Source organism: Ictalurus punctatus, chromosome 8 (assembly GCF_001660625.3).
Source record: "Ictalurus punctatus breed USDA103 chromosome 8, Coco_2.0, whole genome shotgun sequence".
Taxonomy (NCBI): Eukaryota; Metazoa; Chordata; class Actinopteri; order Siluriformes; family Ictaluridae; genus Ictalurus; species Ictalurus punctatus.
The window spans coordinates 4,659,091-4,678,833 of record NC_030423.2 but is presented as its reverse complement, the minus strand read 5'-3'; the positions used below and the strand labels follow the sequence as shown (position 1 = coordinate 4,678,833).

General features: G+C 40.5%; 1 protein-coding gene across 4 annotated transcripts; it reads left to right on the top strand.

The window, feature by feature from the left end:
- The first annotated feature begins 9,760 nt into the window (after window positions 1-9,760).
- trim105 (tripartite motif containing 105) lies at window positions 9,761-17,712 on the top strand. Of its 4 annotated transcripts, none has more exons than XM_017474707.3 (7): window positions 9,761-9,859; window positions 10,369-10,700; window positions 11,037-11,123; window positions 11,569-11,778; window positions 12,070-12,089; window positions 12,288-12,388; window positions 14,578-17,712. In XM_017474707.3, exons 2-7 carry the CDS (start codon window positions 10,419-10,421, stop codon window positions 15,129-15,131), a joined length of 1,254 nt encoding a protein of 417 aa, XP_017330196.1. In that variant the 5' UTR covers window positions 9,761-9,859; window positions 10,369-10,418; the 3' UTR covers window positions 15,132-17,712. The 4 variants fall into 4 exon arrangements, with proteins under 4 accessions (XP_017330196.1, XP_017330197.1, XP_017330194.1 ...); XM_017474708.3 differs by having other exon boundaries at window positions 9,761-9,874; window positions 11,040-11,123; XM_017474705.3 differs by having other exon boundaries at window positions 9,761-9,874.
- Window positions 17,713-19,743: the final 2,031 nt, after the last annotated feature.

Here is a 19,743-nt window from a genome sequence, read left to right as displayed (position 1 = left end):
TCATACTGGTCACTGTAAGTTCAACATGGCTTCTCATGGCAAAGAACTCTCTGAGGATCTGGAAAAAGAAATGTTGCTCTACATAAAGATGGCCTAGGCTATACGAAGATTGCCAAGACCCTGACACTGAGCTGCAGCATGTTGGCCAAGACCATATAGCAGTTTAACAGGACAGGTTCCACTCAGAACAGGCCTCGCCATGGTCGACCAAAGAAGTTGAGTGCACGTATTCAGCGTCATATCCAGAGGTTGTCTTTGGGAAATAGACTTATGAGTGCTGCCAGCATTGCTGCAGAGGTTGAAGGGGTGGGGGGTCAGCCTGTCAGTGATCAGACCATACGCCGCACACTGTATCAAATTTGTCTGCATGGCTCTCGTCCCAGAAGGATGCCTCTTCTGAAGATGATGCACAAGAAAGCGTAAACAGTTTGCTGAAGACAAGCAGACTAAGGACATGGATTACTGGAACCATGTCCTGTGGTCTGATGAGACCAAGATAAACTTATTTGGTTCAGATGGTGTCAAGTGTGTGTGGCGGCAACCAGGTGAGGAGTGCAAAGACAAGTGTGTCTTGCCTACAGTCAAGCATGGTGGTGGGAGTTCAATTGAATTCAATTCAATTTTATTTGTATAGCGCTTTTTACAATAGACATTGTCTCAAAGCAGCTTTACAGAAATATCAACATGGTATACAGATATTAAAGGTGCGAATTTATCCCAACTGACCAAGCCACTGAGTGGCAACGGTGGCAAGGAAAAACTCCCTAAGATGTTTTAAGAGGAAGAAACCTTGAGAGGAACCCGACTCAGAAGGGAACCCATCCTCATCTGGGTAACAACAGATAGTGTGAAAAAGTTCATTATGGATTTATATGAAGTCTGTATGGCATTAGGAGCAGCTGTAGTCCCAGCAGTCTGGAATTAAAGAAGATTTGAGCTCCATCCAGAGGCAGAAAGGATCTGGATCTCTAGTATCTCCATAAATTTGTGTGGGGCTCGGCGAAAGGAGAGAGGGAGAAAAAAGATAATTATGACTGCGAAGTAGTAGAACAGAATCTAGTCAGGGTAGGCTTGAGTAAACAAATACGTTTTAAGCTTAGACTTAAACACTGAGACTGTGTCTGAGTCCCGAACACTAATAGGAAGACTGTTCCATAACTGTGGGGCTCTATAAGAGAAAGCTCTTCCCCCTGCTGTAGCCTTCACTATTCGAGGTACCGTCAGATAGCCTGCATCTTTTGATCTAAGTAGGCGTGGCGGATCATATAAAACCAAAAGGTCGCTTAGATATTGTGGCGCGAGACCATTTAGTGCTTTATAGGTTAATAAAAGTATTTTATAATTAATGCGAGATTTTACTGGGAGCCAATGCAGTATTGATAATATCGGTGTGATATGGTCGTATCTTCTAGTTCTAGTTAGGACTCTAGCAGCTGCATTCTGGATTAATTGGAGCTTATTTATATTCCTACTGGAACATCCAGACAGTATGGCATTACAGTAATCTAATCTAGAGGTGACGAATGCATGAACTAGTATTTCCGCATCATGTAGTGACAATATGTTTCTTATTTTAGAAATATTTCTGAGATGAAAGAAGGCTATCCTAGTAATATTATCTACATGAGCATCAAATGATAGGCTGGAGTCAATAATCACTCCAAGGTCTTTAACTGCTGTACATGATGAAACAGAAAGACCATCCAGAGTAACCATGTGATCAGAAAGAATTCTTCTAGCTACACGTGGGCCTAATAAAAGTATTTCTGTTTTATCAGAATTAAGTAGAAGGAAGTTAATTAACATCCAATGTCTAATGTCCTTTACACAATCCTCAACTTTACTAAGCTTCTGTCTGTCCTCTGGCTTCGCTGAAACATACAACTGTGTATCATCAGCTTAACAGTGGAAGCTAATTCCATGTTTACGAATAATTTGACCTAGGGGCAGCATATATAAAGTAAAGAGCAGTGGGCCTAAAACAGAACCCTGTGGAACTCCAAAAGTAACCTCAGTACGCATGGAGAATTCACCATTTACATCTACGAACTGATAACGATCGGTCAGATAAGACCTGAGCCAGGAGAGGACTGTTCCCTTAATACCAACAACATTTTCTAATCTATCAAGTAGAATAGTGTGATCTATAGTATCAAAAGCTGCACTAAGGTCGAGTAACACAAGCAGTGAGACACAACCCTGATCGTAAGTCAGTAGACGGTCATTTAGTACTTTAACTAACGCTGTCTCTGTGCTATGATGAGGTCTAAATCATACATTTCATGAATGTTATTCCTATCCAAGTATGAGCATAACTGCTTTGCTACAACCTTTTCTAAAATCTTAGAGATGAAGGGGAGATTTGATATTGGTCTATAGTTGGACAATTGAGACGGGTCAAGATCAGGTTTTTTAATCAAGGGTTTAATAACTGCTAATTTAAATGATTTAGGTACATAGCCAGTGCTTAGGGAAGAATTGATTATATTTAGAAGTGGTTCAATTACTCCTGGACCAATCTGTTTAAACAAACATGTAGGTACGGGATCTAGTATGCAAGTTGATGAATTGGCTGAAGAGATTAATGTAGCTAGTTCGGTCTCTCTAAGCGGAGCAAAACACTCTAAACATTGATCTGATATTGCTACATTGTCATGTAATGGGTTTGTTACAGTACTGTCCAGTTTTAATTTAATGGCCTGTATTTCACGTCTAATATTTTCAACCTTATCAATGAAAAATTTCATGAAATCTTCACTGCTATGTAATGATTGAGTGTTTCTCTCTGTAGTGGTTTTATTCCTAGTTAATTTTGCTACTGTGTTGAAAATGAATCTAGAATTGTTTTTGTTGTCTCCTATTAAGGTGGAGAAATAGATTTTTCTAGCATCGCCAAGAGATTTCCTATATTTCAGTAGGCTCTGCTTCCATGCTGTTTGAAATATCACCAGTTTGGTTTGACGCCATTTACGTTCTAATTGTCGTGTTGTCTGTTTTAAGGTTCGCGTTTGATCGTTATACCAGGGTGCTAATTTTTTTTCTCTAATTATTTTCCTTTTGAGTGGAGCCACTCTGTCTAGCGTGTAGCGGAGTGTTGACTCCAAGCTTTCAGTCGCCTGATCGAGTTCTGTGTGATCTGACAGTGATCCAAATCTAATTGATGTTTCTGCGAGGTTATTTATGAAGCTCGGTGCAGTAGCTGATGTGTAGGTACTTTTATGCGGTAGCGAGGCGAGGTAGAAATATTATGATCAATACGTATTATGAACGAGATAAGATAATGGTCTGAGACAACTTCAGACTGCGGAAAAATGATAATATTTTCTATACTTAGTCCGTATGTTAGTATGAGGTCAAGAGTGTGACCACCATTATGAGTAGGCCCGATTACGTTCTGATTAATCCCTACTGAATCTAAGATGGACACAACCGCTAATCTTAGAGGGTCTTCCAGGTTATCAAAATGAATATTAAAGTCTCCGACGATTAATGCTTTATCTACAGACACAACCAGGTTTGAGACAAAGTCTGCAAATTCACTAAGAAATTCAGTATATGGCCCTGGGGGTCTGTAAATAATAATTAGAGGAATTTACTTATTTTTTGTATAACTTATACTGGTATAAAGAATTTCAAAAGAATTAAATTTATGCTTAGGTTTTTGTGTGACGACTAGATTTTTACTATGGATGAGTCCAACACCTCCTCCTCTACCAGTTGAACGAGGCTGATGTACATAACTGTATCCAGGAGGACTGGCTTCATTTAATGCTATGTACTCGTTTGGTTTAATCCAAGTTTCTGTTAAACACATTAAATTACATTCCTGATCAGTAATGATGTCGTTAACAATAAGAGCCTTAGACGCAAGACATCTAATGTTTAATAGTCCTAGCCTCAGATCAAAAGTGCTGGCTGTGCATTCAATATGATTTAATTTTATGTTAATTAGGTTACGAAGATAGACTTTCCGAGATTTTCTATATATTTGTATAGCTTGGGGAACAGACACAGTCTCGATAGTATGTATTACCTTTGCCGGATTTTTAATTGAACATTGATTATACTGAATGTTGTTATTATTGGAAGATGTACTTAGGGTAGGCAGTCACTTGGAGTGTAGCGCCTTGGAAATGTTGTCTGAAAGCAGTTCCGCTCCAAGGCTGCTGGGGTGCAGGCCATCAGGATGAAACAACCTAGGACGCTCCCAGAACAGATTCCAGTTATTGACAAACACAGGATTCTGCTCATTACACCAAGAGACTAACCAATCATTTAATGCTAGAAGTCTACTGAACTTTTCTGCTCCACGTCTGTATGTGGGAAGAGGTCCAGAGATGATGATCTTCGCGGTGGGTGATCTGCCTCGTACCGTCTCGATCAGGCTGGAGAAGTCCCTCTTCAGAACCTCCGTCTGCCGCAGCCTGGTGTCGTCCGTCCCCGCGTGCAGCACAACCGCTCCAATGCGCTCGTCCTTCTTCAGGATCCCGGATACCTGCGCAGCGACATCAAGGACACAAGCACCAGAAAAACTGTGTGCGCACCTTACCTTTAGATGAGGCTACACGGACGTTCCGCACAATGGAGTCCCCGACGATCACAGCGTTGGGTCTGGTCTGGCGGAGAGGGGCGAAGTGGTTCCTGGTTGGAATCTCGAACACCGGAGGTGGAGAGGGTCCAGCCCGCGCCTTTCGCCGCTGGTTCACCCAAGGCCCAAGGTATGTTGGCGCCGGCGTGACGGAGATCACGGCTGGGAAAGTCCTAGGTGCACGGTCCCTGCACAGAGAAACACACAGCGTAGAGGGGCTGGAAGTGGAAATACCACGCTGTGTGCTAACCTTGGATATGTGGGCAGAGGCACAAGATGTTTCCAGCGCAGTTTGTCGCTCCAGCAGCTGGGCCTGCTTGTCGAGTAGGCCACGGATCTGCTTCTCCACATCCTCCAGTTCCAGCCGCACCATGTGAAGCTCGAGCGAGTCCTCGTCTGCACTCAAAACCGGAGAGACAGCAGACATATTTGTTTTTTTTAAAAACAGAACAGCGGTAAGTGAGAAATGTGAAACGTAAACAAGGCTAGCGGTAGGTGATGCTAGCGGGCTACGGGCTACAAGCTAGTCGCGGATGTTTTGTAAAAAAAAACAAAAAAAACAAAATACAGGTCAAATTTGCGACAGCGCAACGTTACGATTGTTTTATCTAAAGTAGTGTCAGTTATATTTGTATAACGTAAGGTAAATAAATTTAAAGTATAGAGATTAGAAGAAATTAATGTAATAGCATTATGGAGTGTCATGGTCTGGGGCTGCATGAGTGCTGCCGGCACTGGGGAGCTACAGTTCATTGAGGGAACCATGAATGCCAACATGTACTGTGACATACTGAAGCAGAGCATGATCCCCTCCCTTATTCCAGCATGATAACGACCCCAAACACATCTCCAAGACGACCACTGCCTTGCTAAAGAAGCTGAGGGTGAATTTGACAATTCGTTGACGGCGGGTGGAACAGAGTGATGGAGGCAAGATGAAACAAAAATAAGGATGGAAAAGAAAGAAGGGTGGTTCATCTGGAAGGGGACGTTTTGATTACCCCATACCTAGGGGAGGTGGAACAAGCGTTGGAGGACCGTGTCACACGACTGGAGGACGTGGCAGTATATGATGAAGAGAAAATGGAGGAGTTGGAAAAACTCACAAATCGAGCAATACAAGTAGCTAACTCAGTAAGGAATGTGAAAACAAAACAATTGAAAGAAATAAGAAAGCTGCATGCTGTTGAAAAAGCATTGAATCGTTCCATGGCAAAATAGCTGGAGAACTTGCAAGAAACGGCCTCAGGTGCATGGGCTGTCTCAAGGAAAGAAAACAACGAGACAAAAGGGCCCCGCCCTGAACCTGAAAGATCTGAGGGACGAGGCCCAGGGAGGAACTGAGGAAGAAGAAAGCGAAAGAGAAGAAGACAGGGAAGAGACAAGCGAGGATGAAATACAGAAAGAAGCCACTGCGACAGGCGGAGACGGGGGAGGGGCAAGAAGGAAACTAAGGAACAGAGATACGCTTAGTTGCCCATCCAAGTACCAGGGAAGCCTACCAGAAATCTTCTTAGGGAAAAGGCGATCTGAACCCGACATTGGTGACGGTAACCCGACCAAGTAGCTACCCATGATGGTCAAAGGGAAAGCGTTACATTAGGCTAACGTGTGAAGGATGGATTACTCAGTTCGAGGAGAAAACAGCAGGCCAACATCTGGCAATTGGGGATATAAAAGCAATCCTCTGTCAGACAGTAGGTAAAGGACGGGCAGAGGAAATATTGGATGCAGCAAACCACGGGGACCTGATAGATGAACCCAAGACCGACCCCATCCCACTTGGCCCATACCGACAAGAAATATGGAATGCAGTAAGGGCTATGTATCCACCGAAAATGGATCCGGGGAAACTTGGAACCATAAAATTGCAGGAAGAAGAGAACATAGTAACATTTGTGCAGAGCTTCCAAGACAAGTGGAGAGACGATACAGGGGCTAAATGGGACGAGTCGGTGGCAAGCATAGGCCTATTCAAAATGTTACTGAAAAAAGCCCTCCCGGACGAGGTACAGAAGAAGTTGGAGGAAGTGGTGGGGCTGAGCTCAATGGAATGGAGCTCATTTATGGCCCACGAAACACATCATGTGGAACAGTTCTGAAAACTGAAGAAAGAAGCTAAAGACGCTACAGAAACCCTGTTGACTCAACTCTATAAGGCACAACTTGGTGAGATATCCAGAATTCAATTCAATTCAATTCAATTTTATTTGTATAGCGCTCTTTACAATAGACATTGTCTCAAAGCAGCTTTACAGAAATATCAACATGGTATACCGATATTAAAGGTGCGAATTTATCCCAACTGAGCAAGCCACTGAGTGGCGACGGTGGCAAGGAAAAACTCCCTAAGATGTTTTAAGAGGAAGAAACCTTGAGAGGAACCCGACTCAGAAGGGAACCCATCCTCATCTGGGTAACAACAGTTAGTGTGAAAAAGTTCATTATGGAGAACCAAACAGGAGGAAAAGGAAAAGAAAAAAGAGATCAAACAGGCGGCACTGATGGTAACGCCCCAACCCGTAGGTGCCCCCACAATGACAGCCCCGCCGATGCAACCGCTGGGGACCCAAAACCAAACCACAGGTACAAGCATCGCTTGCGTGCTTTGTCTCGCTCGTGCAGGGGGCCGTGAGATAAGGGCTCTGGGAACGGTGTAATGGTGTTTTGGGGACAGCTAACACTAAACAAATTAGTGTCTGGGTCATCCTGACCCTAAGAAAACCGTATAAATAGGAGAGCTGTTTTTTTAGATCACTTTTTGGGACGTCGCAAACTGTGTGGATCTCGTGTGGTGGAACACCTTTGCTTTTCCTCACTCTCTGGTCCCATGTGGTACTTTCCTCTTCATCCGGGCAATTGGTTGTAAGTACACTTAATTTTGTAACAAATTATAATTGTAACTGTATAGTGGACAGAAAATTGATCCACAATTTTTTGAAAATTGAAGGATTGTAATGTTTACTGTTGGTGTGTTAGCAGAATACCCAATCAGTACCCAGCATGCAATACATACTTAACCGTTTTCTAAATGTTTGCTATTGTTCATACTATCGAGCTGGACACCTGTCCAATCCAACAGAAGATGGTTGTTTTTATAGGCAATTCGGAGGAATAATTCATTGCTTCATCTTTTCAGAACACATTTTCATCTCTGCTAGGTAGCTAACTAGTAAAACTGGCATGCTTACTAGCACACTAGGCTTGCTAGTTAACTAACATGTTAGTTAGCTGTGCTCAGTGTCATTTTGAAAAACCCGTAGTTGCTCTCTGCATGCTTCTTGTTCTACTTGCTGGTGCAGTTCTTCTTCTATACATTCTGGCTTGAACATGTATTGTTGGATATCACCAGGTAACGGTATCTTTAAAAACAAACAAACAAACAAAAAAAAAAAAAAAACAATTCATCTGTTGAGTCATTTCTGTTGCTTGAGTAATTAATTTTCTCCATTGCTTCTGATCCATGTTCATCGCTATTGAACATACCATTACCTAATTTAGCACAGTCCCCATCCACCCCCACCCCACATATCCACCCAATACAGTTATAGTCTTTCAAATGTTGTATTCACCTCCAAGATATGTAATCAGGAGTGGTTTTCCACAGTAAACCAGGAAATCTCCCCACAGAGCCCACTGCATCATCTATGTAAGATATAAGCAAGCATGTTTACAACAAATGTATCAATGGGTACATTTTTTTTATTTTAGCCAGAGTGTCCCTTTAGCAAACATTAATATAAGCCTCTCTGTATAGAATAAATAAAAATAAATTAATATGTGTTATTGTTCATATTTAAAAAAAAAAAAAAAAAAAACATTTGTAATGTAAAGCATGCTCTGTAGCAGGCATCTCAGTAGGAGAGAAATGAACTGGTGTAAAGGCATTATTTTATAATGTATTGGTGGTATTTTGTGTGTGTGTGTATGTTGAGTATGTTGTGTGTGTTGGGTGAAGGGGTATTTAAATTGTGTTGGTGCCAAGGGATTCTGAGATAATATGTGCATGCTTGTGACTAGTGGTTTTAGCTGTTCTGTGTACTGGCACTCGCTCTGCCCGTGTGGGTTTCCACCAGGTTCTCCAGTTTTCCCACACTTCCTAAAACATGATAGAACTTACTAGAATATGATATTCTACAAACGTCTGTGTACAATCTATCATTATACATTCAGGTCCATAAGTATTTTGGCAGTGACACAATTTTCATCATTTTGATTCTGTACACCAAAACAATGGATTTGAAATGAAGCAATCCAGATGTGATTGACTCTTTATGGTCTATGTATGTATGCAGAAATGCTTCGTTTCATTATTCTTGAAGGTATCTGCTTTATAGAATTTTTCTTTCTACTTTCTGTCATTTCTTTACATGTGCTTAAGACTTTTGCACTGTACTATACATACACCTGCTTCTCTGGAAAAATCATGTCTTTAGTACCTTTAACATACACTACATGGCCAAAAGTATGTGGACACCTGACCATCACACCCATATGTGGGCTTTCCCCAAACTGTTGCCACAAATTTGGATGAGCACAGTTGTATAAAATGTCTTTGCAGCCTTACGATTTCCCTTCACTGGAACTCACTCAAACCTGTTCCAGCATGACAATACCCCTGTGCACAAAGTGAGCTCTATGAAGACATGGTTTGCCAAGGTTGCAGTGGAAGATCTTGGGTGGCCTGCACAGAGCCCTGACCTCAAACCTTTCACTGAATGGGTTAATCTAAATCTCAAATCTCAAAAACAAGCAGGCCTACGAATAATAGTTGGACCTAGTGCAAGTTCTCCTGAACTTTGTACCAACAAAACTCAGTAGTAGAAAGCTCTGTAGCTCCAATAAATAGTACACAGTGTTCATGAAGTAAATAAATATATACCAAGGGGGTCCATGGAAATTTATTTTTCAGTTAAAGTGGTCCATGGCTACAAGAAACAATACAGTATGTCTATCTCTTAATGTATTTAAAACATCATGCATATGTATTTTTCCCTGTTTATGTTTTATCTTAGTTAACATAGTATAAATTTTTGATACGTTTTCCATCAAAACTTGATATTATGGTTTCCTGCCAAGTTGGACACATAGGTTGAATAAGTGCACTATATAAGGCAGATAAACTATTCTGTCACACCCTACGTAGTGCACTCATATAGGGAGTAAAGTGTAGTTTGCAATTGCACCCACAAGAGACGTTCAGCAGTTTGGACTCTGAGCTCAGAAATCCCCGAGCAAAACAAACAACAACAAAAAAAAGAAGCTACAGGGGTAGGCGACGTTTTGGTAAATGTTCTTATACTTGTTAAAGACTGTAGCAAAATATATATATATTTTTAAATAATGGCTTTAGCGCCTTAGCATTACAGTGTTTATTGACGTAGACGCTGAATACAGACTGTACTTGGGTAGCGTTAGCAGGCTAGCGAGCTAACAAACTTTTCAAAGATACGTTGGGATAAAATAAATAAACTTTACTTCGTTTTCCGACATTATTGTACACGTAACTAATATTTTACTATATTCTGTTACGTGTAAATAATTTTGTAAACAATTAATTCTATCCATGTAAATATGTAAATAAAAAGCTAGTTTTTCCACTGTGGTTAAAAGTGTATTTCTGAGAGAGAGAGAGAGAGAGAGAGAGAGAGAGAGAGAGAGAGAGAGAAACCCCCAGCAAAGACATTATATATCGATGTAATTATATAAAATATACAGTCTCAAGAATGTTTAGTAAATATGCTGACATTTGCTAATTTTTGTTCGTGCTGCGTGACCAGAGTGTGACTGAAGTGGAAGTGAAAGTAAGACTCCAGGGTTTTCTTCATCCATGGCGTCCAGTATGAGGCAGGACGAGACTCTGAGTCTCAGTGAGGATCTCACGTGTGCCATCTGCTGTGATCTGTTCCAAGAGCCAGTCATGCTTGGCTGCATGCATCACTTCTGCAGGTCATGCATCACTACCTACTGGAGAGATCTTCGAGGTCCAGCGATGTGCCCTCAGTGCCGGAAGGAGTTCCCCAAAAAACAGTTTCAGACCAACTATCTGGTGGCTGGCCTGGTCGAAAAGGTCCGAGCCAGTTCATCAGCTGCGTCTGTGAGGAATTTACAGGTAAGATCAAGGTTTTTCTTAGCCAATAAAACAACAAAATCCTTAGTAACCCTTGTAAGCTCTCATGAGGTTTTATCTTGACATTTAAAAAAAAATAATAATAAAAAGCCTTGCTGTTGTGGGTGATCTGACTATACAACAACGTGACAAAAATGATAAAATATGATTTTTTGTTTTTTTCTTTTCTTTCTCATATCGGCCCACCTGACATATTTTGTTATGATTCTTATTTCAAAACATGACTGATATGTACACTGTTACGTTACATTAGTCACCCAATATTGATTCTAACAATCGTAAGAACATACGACAGTGGCTTTCATGCTCCTTTCCCAGAAGCAGATGAAGGACGGTCTGGACCCACGGAAAGAACAGCTGATCGCCATGATCCGTAAAGACGAAGAAGAGATGAACACGTTAAGAGTAAGGCTCCTCGACAACGGTTTGAATGCAGGACAAAAGCCCGTGCTGTGCTTCAGGTCACTCAGCAGTAGCTAGCCCTACTTGGCTGGACAACTTGGGAAGAATGTTAGGTTAACTCAGCGAGCTTAGCCATTTGCTCAGTGTCTTTTCGTTGATCTTTTTTTTTGTACTACATGCCATAACAAGACAGTTAACATAACATAACATCAGATGCAAGCTACATCCTAGTTTTCTGGATTATTGATGAGAGGACGAATATTTTAATGTGACGTTTGGCTCAAACAAGTATTATTTGGCTTTGCAAGCTGAAAAGGCATGAAAAGTCCTTGCACAGGATTTAAAACATATAACCTCCTCTCTGTTTCTCTCTCTCTCTCTCTCTCTCTCTCTCTCTCTCTCTCTCTCTCTCTGTGTCACTGTGAATCCTCAATTTTGTCTGGATTAGAAAATAGGAGCTGATCTCAAGGAGAGAGTGTGTCATGATTTCCAGGCTCTGCATCACTTCCTGCAAGTGGAGGAGGTGGCCATGCTGGATCAGCTGCGGCGGGATCAGATGGAGCTGGAGCACAGCCTGGAACGACACCTCGAGGCTCTGCATACAGCAATTCGAGAACCGGAGCAGAGAGTGGGCTCACTCCAAATGACTACCAGCACCGTAGGGAACATCGCCGTGTGTTGTGTTGTAGAAGTGCTGGTGTTGCAGACATGACTGCACACACACATTATCATTTTCTTTTTTTCTTAAATTCCCACCCCCCCCCCGATTTTATTTACCCAAAATACTCCTGGACATCATGCATCAAATGTTGTAATGTGTAGTTATTTACTCGCAGCACTCAGTTTACATGTTGCATAAAAGAAGGACTATCAATATGGAGTTTTGTTCAGATCAAAGCATCTGCTCTAATGCTAACATGCTCTACTCTCTTTCTTTGTCCCCCTCTAGCTGCCAGAATTACATTCCAGGTAGGTGGTATTTGAAGACCTCTATTACATGAACTCTAGTGCTATAGCCCGTCTTGTTCTTTCAAGCTATTAAACCATGTCATCATTCCTCAATAAGACGTTCTGTGCTAAGTTATAAAACATTTAGTATGATGTTTTTAATGTTAAAAATGTTCTGACACTTTAAACCTAAAATGATTTTTCCCCTGTCCTTTTCAGACCACATGTTCCAGGACTTTCTGTTGATGGTTTTAAGAGCAAATACATAGCTCCTCTTCAGTATACTTTGTGGCGAAAAATGTTAAAAAATTTAAAACCAGGTAATGTATGTACAAAATCCCAATTAAAATATCGAAATGTGGTAAACTGTCCTCACCACTATAAGCAATCGAAGCTCATCGGTTTTCAGTACCACTTAATCTGAAGAAGGCATCATTAAATCGCACCACCTTGCAATTTTTGGCAAGTTACTTTACACCGTAATTACACCAGTGAACATTAAAGAGAAAAACGTCTACAGGCAACCAACCAGAAATGCATAGCTTTATGGATTTTGTGTAGGCCATGTTAAGGAAATGAAAGTATGTAGCATTTTAAGCAATTGCTTTATGATGCTACCACTTGACTAATCAAAAGCGTAATGGCTTTACTATATAAGCGCATTCATAAACTTATGCAAAACACCGCACTTTTAAGTTTCACTACTGGTTACTCACTGCAGAGGTGGTAGCCCATTGGGGTCTAGACGTTTTGGAGAGCGATTTCTCATCCGACCCTTTTCACATTGCTTTTCCGACCATCCGAAGGCTTCAGAAGGAAGTGCAAACTCCCTATTAATTTACACAAAATAAGTGTAATTTTGTTTTCTGTGCATATGAACCATAATAATCACAGTAACATTTACAACCACTGGCAAAAATGATGGAATGGCCACACTGAAATGATGCTCACCTGGATTTTTTTTTACTTCGTAGCAATTAAACAAATTACAGATATGACATAAAACTATTTTTGCTTAATAGCTGTACGTTCTGGCTTCATGAAACATACCTCAATTAAATTGTTTTAATTAATGGCATAGTTCTTTCCAGATCAAGCAGAGGAAAAAATGAAGGAATCACTCAATGATAAGGAAACAATTATGGAATCAACAACAGCAAAATAAAAAAAAATCACAATTAGTACTTAAGGCTTTTATGACGGCCTGAATTCTCTGAGGCATGGACATCACTAATGAAAAACAAGATTCTCAATCAAGCTGGTTCCAACTTTCTTGAATAGCGGTTGACAGATCAGCTTTGCAGGATAGAGCATAGTCATGGACCAATTTATTTTATTTTTTAATTTCCACCATAAATTTTCAATCGGATTGAGGTCCGGACTGTTTGCTGGCCATGTCATTGAGTTAATATGCCGTTCCTGAAGAAAAGCTTTAACACCATCATCATCCTGAAAATGGCTTCATCGCCAAACCTATTTTGTATTGATGGAATGAGAAAAGTGTCCAAAATTTCAGTGTACACCTGTGCATTGACTGTTGAGGTCTCCCCTGGTCCTTTACCTGACATGAAACCCATATCATCAATGAGTGGGGAAATTTGATTGTTTTCTTCAGGCAGTCGTCTTTATATGTTTCATTAGAACGGCCCCAGTCAAAATTTCCAGCATCATCTCCTTGGCCAGTGCAGATTTGTGATTTGTCACTAATATCACTTTCATCTAATTGTGCACACTTCATGATTCCTTCTCTTTAGCCCACTGTAACCTTGTTTTCTTCTGTTAGTGCTGGTTTTCGTTTGACTTTTCTATACGTAAATCCCATTTCATTCAGCCGATTTCTTACAGTTCTGCAGCAAACATTGACTCCTGTTTTGTTGTGCATTTTCTATTTTCAAGCCGTACTGCTTTGTTTTCTATCCTGACGTTTGCCGTCTTCCTTGGTCTACCCATATGTTTTCCGTTTATAACCTTCCCATTTTGTTTATACTTGCAACAAATTTTAGACACAGCTGACTGGGAACAACTGACATCTTTTGCCACACTCCATGTTGGATTTCCTTCTTGACGGAGTTTTATAATCCTTTATTGATTCAATTGACAGCTGTCTTGCTGAGGCCATGTTTCCTTTCAAAAATTCTATGCTCTTGATGCTTGAGGCCTGCAAGCACTATCTTTTAACTGCAGACTGATTTGCATTTTTAGATTTATGCTGGAATTTTTTTAGAAATGCAAATGACAAGATGATTCCATAATTTTTTCCTCAACATTGAGTGATTGCATAATTTTTTCCTCTGTGTGATCTGGGAAAAATATGCCATTAATTAAAATTATTTCATTTCACTTGTCTGAGGTGTTTCATGAAGACAGAATATTTTTTGTGTCATATATGTGATTTGTTTATTTGCTATGTAATATAAAAGCTGGGTGAACATCCTCCAAGTGTGGTGATTCCATAATTTTTGCCAGAGGTTGTAGGTGTTGGTGTGTCTATGTTTATTGTCATGCTCAGGCCCACTTCCAGTGACCTTCGATGAGGACACAGTTCATCCAAGCCTCCAGCTCTCTCGAGACAGGACCCAAGTGGTTGAGGCTGAAGCCATGCTGCCCTACAAACCGAATCCGAAGCGCTTCGTTCAGTGTGTTAATGTTCTTGGAGCCCAAGGTTTCCATACAGGCAGACATTACTGGGAGGTGGGCGTTGGCACCAAGCCCAAGTGGGACATAGGTGTTGCCCTGGAAACAGTGAATCGAAAGGCACGTGTGAAGCTGTGCCCCAATAATGGGTACTGGACACTGCGTCTGCGCAACCACACGGAGTACTCAGCAGGCACCCAACCCTGGACCCCATTGTGTGTGACCTCTCGACTTCTAAGGATTGGGGTCTTTGTGGACTGTGAGGAGCGTACAGTTTCCTTCTACAATGCTGATGACATGAGCCTGCTCTACTCATTCTCCAATGGGCCCAAAGGGAAGGCTTTTCCATTCTTTAGCACGTGTCTCAGTGAACCTGGACAGCGAGCTCAGCCGATCTATCTCCTGCACTTCCCCAGCATGGCTGTCTGAGAAACTTCAGATCTTTATACATACATACATACCTACATACATGCATACATGTATATGCACACACACACACACACACACACACACACACACACACACACACACACAAAAATACCATTTTCAGTCACTTATTCAACAGAAATATCATTAGATGTGATATTCTTCTGTGGAAAAAGTAAGTACACCGTTGGCCTCAGAAGGTAGTATTGCCCCCTTTAGCAGAAATAACTTCCTGTATGGATTTTGCATAATTGTCCACCAGGCTTGCTGGAATTTTTGACCACTCTTCCATGCAATATTCTTTCAGTTGCAAGATGTTTGAGGGTTTACTTGCATGTACTGCCCGTTTCAAATCCCACACAAAACATTTCAATAGGATTCAAATCCGGGCTTTGGCTAGACCATTCCATAACCCCCCATTTCTTCTTTTTGAGCCATTCCTTGGTGGATTTGCTAGTGTGCTTAGGATCATTATCCTGTTGAAAGGTCCATTTCGGTTCAACTTCAACTTTTAGACAGATGGCCCTCACATTATCTTCATGCACTCTTTGATATGATGCAGAATTCATGTGTTCAGATGTTTTTTTTTGTTTTTTTTTGTTAAGTTGTGAAAATGACTACAATATGTCAATTTTATGTGTCATTTGATAGTGTATCACCTTTATTAGTATCAGCTGTTTCTAAGAGGATCAACTATGTAAAAAATCACCAACATGTATACATTGTCTTTATTGTTGAACTTTTTGATCTTTTCTTTCACAGAAATAGTCTGTGCTCTTGGATATCAAACAATAGAAAACAAAACAGGTTTCTCAAATATATATCTTTGTTAAATATATGTTTGCCACAATTATTGGCACCCTTTTAATCAATACTATGTACTACCTCCATTTGCCATGATAGTTCTGAGTCTTCTAGAACACCTGATGAGGTTAGAGAATACATGGCAAGGGATCTGAGACCATTCCTCCATACAGAATCTCTCCAGATCCATCAAATTTCGAGGTTCACGCTGCTCTTCAGTTCACCCCACAGGTTTTCTATGGGGTTCAGGTCAGGGGACTGGGATGGTCATGGCAGGACCTTGATTTTGTGGTCAGTAAACCATTTTTGTGTTGATTGTGATGTATGTTTTGGATCATTATCCTGCTGGAAGATCCAGCCATGGCACATTTGAAGCTTTCTGGCAGAGGCAGTCAGGTTTTCATTTCATATCTGTTGATATTTGATAGAGGCCATGATGCCATGTATCCTAACAAAATGTCCCGGTCCTCTGGCAGAAGAACAGCCCCAAAACATTAAAGAGCCTCCACCATATTTAACCGTGGGCATGCGGTACTTTTCCATATGGCTACCTCTCTGTGTGTACCAAAACCACCTCTGGTGTTTATTTCCAAAAAGCTCTATTTTGGTTTCATCTGACCATAGAACCCGATCCCATTTGAAGTTCCAGTAGTGTCTGGAAAACTGAAGATGCTTGAGTTTGTTTTTGGATGAGAGTAGAGGCTTTTTTTTCTTGAAACCCTTCCAAACAACTTGTGGTGATGTAGGTGACTTCGGATTGTAGTTTGGAGACTTTCTGACCCCAAGACACAACTAACTTCTGCAGTTCTCCAGCTGTGATTTTTTTTGGCCACTCGAACCATCTTCTTCACAGTGCGTTGAGATGATATAGACACACGTCCAATTCCAGGTTGATTCATAACATTTCCAATTGACTGGAACTTCTTAATTATTGTCCTGATGGTGGAAATGGGCATTTTTAATGCTTGTGCTATTTTCTTATAGTCACTTCCCATTCTGTGAAGCTCAACAACCTTTTGCTGCACATCACAGCTGTATTCCTTGGTCTTACCCATTTGTTATGAATGACTAAAGGATTTTGGCCTATGTGTTACCTCATATTTATACCCCTGTGAAACAGGAAGTCATGGTTGAACAATTTCCTGTTCCTAGGTGTACTAAATGTAAAATATCAATGGGAATATACGTCAAATAAATTTTTATATGAATTCATAGTGGTGCCAATAATTGTGGCGCACACACACATTTAATAAAAAAACTTATTTTGATAAACCTGTGTTGTTTGAAACTATTTGATATCCATGAGAGCAGAGAATTTTTTGTGATTTTTTTTTTCTTCTTCAAAGGAACCCTGACTGTGAAGACATGAAGGCCTTAACATGCAGTAATTGCCATCATACTAAGATATGTTGTTAGAAACCCATGAAATATGTTCATTACTTTAAAAATCCTTAACATTTAAAACATATTTTAACCTATGGAGGCTGCCATTACGTGACCAGCGCAATGCACTCTGAGTCGATGATGTAAATTGTTGCACTTGAGCACTCAAAAGAACTAGCTACTAGCCCCCGCAGCAGGAAATGAATGCCACACTGTGCTGCTTTTGGCTGTACTTTTTCTAGTTCTTGTGTGCTGTGATGCCAGGGCTATCTGTAAATATAATCAAACCCGTAAGCATCTTGTTAGTGCGGTTACTTTCTGTATATTCTCGTAACATAAAGCACCTGTAAAATTGGCCTAAAATGCAAGACGTAAAATTAAAGCAGTTCTTGAACCATTTGGAGTACATGCATGGTTTTGGTTTCTTTTGAAAGGTGGACTAAATATTTTTACATAATTGGATTGTTTGGATCTTTTCCAGTGTAATGACTGTTTGTTTTTGTCAGGATGTTATGGATCAGTGGATTACTATGAGGCTTCATATGAGGTGAGTTGCCTCCGTTTCGTGAGTGTTTGTATATCGGTGGTCTGACAGAGACATGGATTGTAGCTGCTGTTGTGATTGTATCTCAAAATGGTTTATATCAACCAAATCAGAAGAATATTAGCTTTGCAAAGGTATGAGTACCTTCGTACACACAGAAGTGTTTTTTAGATAGCATAGATTTGCTCATAACATGGCGACAGGGCACTGGCGGGCCGTCGGAATATAAACAGGATAAAGCATACAACGGCGAGATGGCTGATAATCTCAAATTATTGATATCAGAATACGTTTCGTCATAAAATGATTGTTTAATCCATACGCTTACCTTGAACAACAAACACTCTCTCTCGGTTGGCATAGGCGTGCAGTTGCTGAACAGATGGATTTTGCCCCAGTCTCGCCTCCTCACCTCTCTGATCATCCTCATTTTGATGTACATTTTGAGTAATGCCTTCTATATTAGCCTCCTCACTTATGTTATGCTCGGCTTCAAATTGAAAAGGCTGAAGACATGTTTATATCGCTGTAGGGTCGCTGGAGAATCAAGACCGTTGCAACCATTTGACGTCACTGCCCAGAATGCATTGCAGCATACAAGTGCAAGGATTTTTATTATTAAAAAAAACAAAAAACCCTGACAGCTAGAGTGTTTTTGTATAGCGGATTCATATAGCAGATGTCAGCGTTAATCTAATAAGCCATACAAGTCTTCATAGTCGGGGTTCCCTTTAACAAAATATCAAAAGGTTAAACAGTAAAGACAGTTTTTCATAGCCTGCTTTGCTCATATTTACCAGGGGTGCCAATATTCATGGAGGGCATTGTATATAGAGATCATGGGACACTATATTCTTTACAAAGCTCAGCATGCATGTTTCAGTGATGATACAGCTGTCATCATTCCCATTATTTTCTTGCTTAGTCAATATTTCATATGTATAATCTACTCTGGCATTAACTGTATGAACTAAGATCAATCACTGTTCTTTAATCTTGTTATTTTGAGAGCAGCTGTTCAAATATGTGATTTTGCTCAAACAATTGACAGTGATGAAGCAAAACCTCATTGCTAAGCTTGCCATTTTACACATGCAATGTATCCGTAAACTGTCTTAGTGAAAATATCACAGACGTCACAGAGCATGTTGTTCTATATAGGAATGCTGGATGAACTGTAAATATTTGTTTCATGGATAACTTTTGTTGATTTCTTCATCATTAAACAATCCTGTAATGTATACAGGAGGACTTCCTATTCAGACACACCATACCATGTTTGTAACTAATCTACAATAATAAATCGAATACATAGTGGCCAAACTGCTTCATGCTGCGTTTTTCTTTTTGTGTCAGGTGTTGTGTTATGTCCCTGTAGGGAATGACCTCCACAAAATTAGAATTTCATGAAACAAATCCCTCGAGTAATCACGCCATGTACCAAACAAGCATGCCTGTCACATTTAGTATTCAGTTAATATGTTTTTCTTCAGATCTGGTCATTTGGATGCAGATCACAGTGTCTTGTTTATCAAAGTCCAAGCTTTGGGTGATGTCAGGTTGATGGTTGGGATGATTTAATCCCTGTTCTCCTTCCTCCCTAAATGATAGATAAACATCCACTACTTTCTCCTCCCACCTGCATAAAGTATTAGAGAAATCCTCAGGAATATTGTGCATATTGCATTTTTTATCCTTGTGATAAATTCTCCTTACTCTAAGAGTTCAAGGTTCTACTGGCATCCAATATTAATCATTACTTTTTAAATGCAACTCATTGCATGTTTCCACTTAGTTGTATGTGCAACCTAGTTTGGAAGGTGTCCACTTTAGCATCCCGGATGCCCAAAAAAGCTTGGATCGAGTACCGTTATCTGTAAGAGC

Excerpts from the sequence above, each read along its gene's own strand:
- trim105 (XM_017474707.3), top strand. The coding sequence starts at position 10,419 with ATGGCGTCCAGTATGAGGCAGGACGAGACTCTGAGTCTCAGTGAGGAT. Across the intron at positions 10,701-11,036 it reads CGTCTGTGAGGAATTTACAG|AAGCAGATGAAGGACGGTCT; the intron begins GTAAGATCAAGG and ends CTCCTTTCCCAG. Across the intron at positions 11,124-11,568 it reads AAGAGATGAACACGTTAAGA|AAAATAGGAGCTGATCTCAA; the intron begins GTAAGGCTCCTC and ends TGTCTGGATTAG.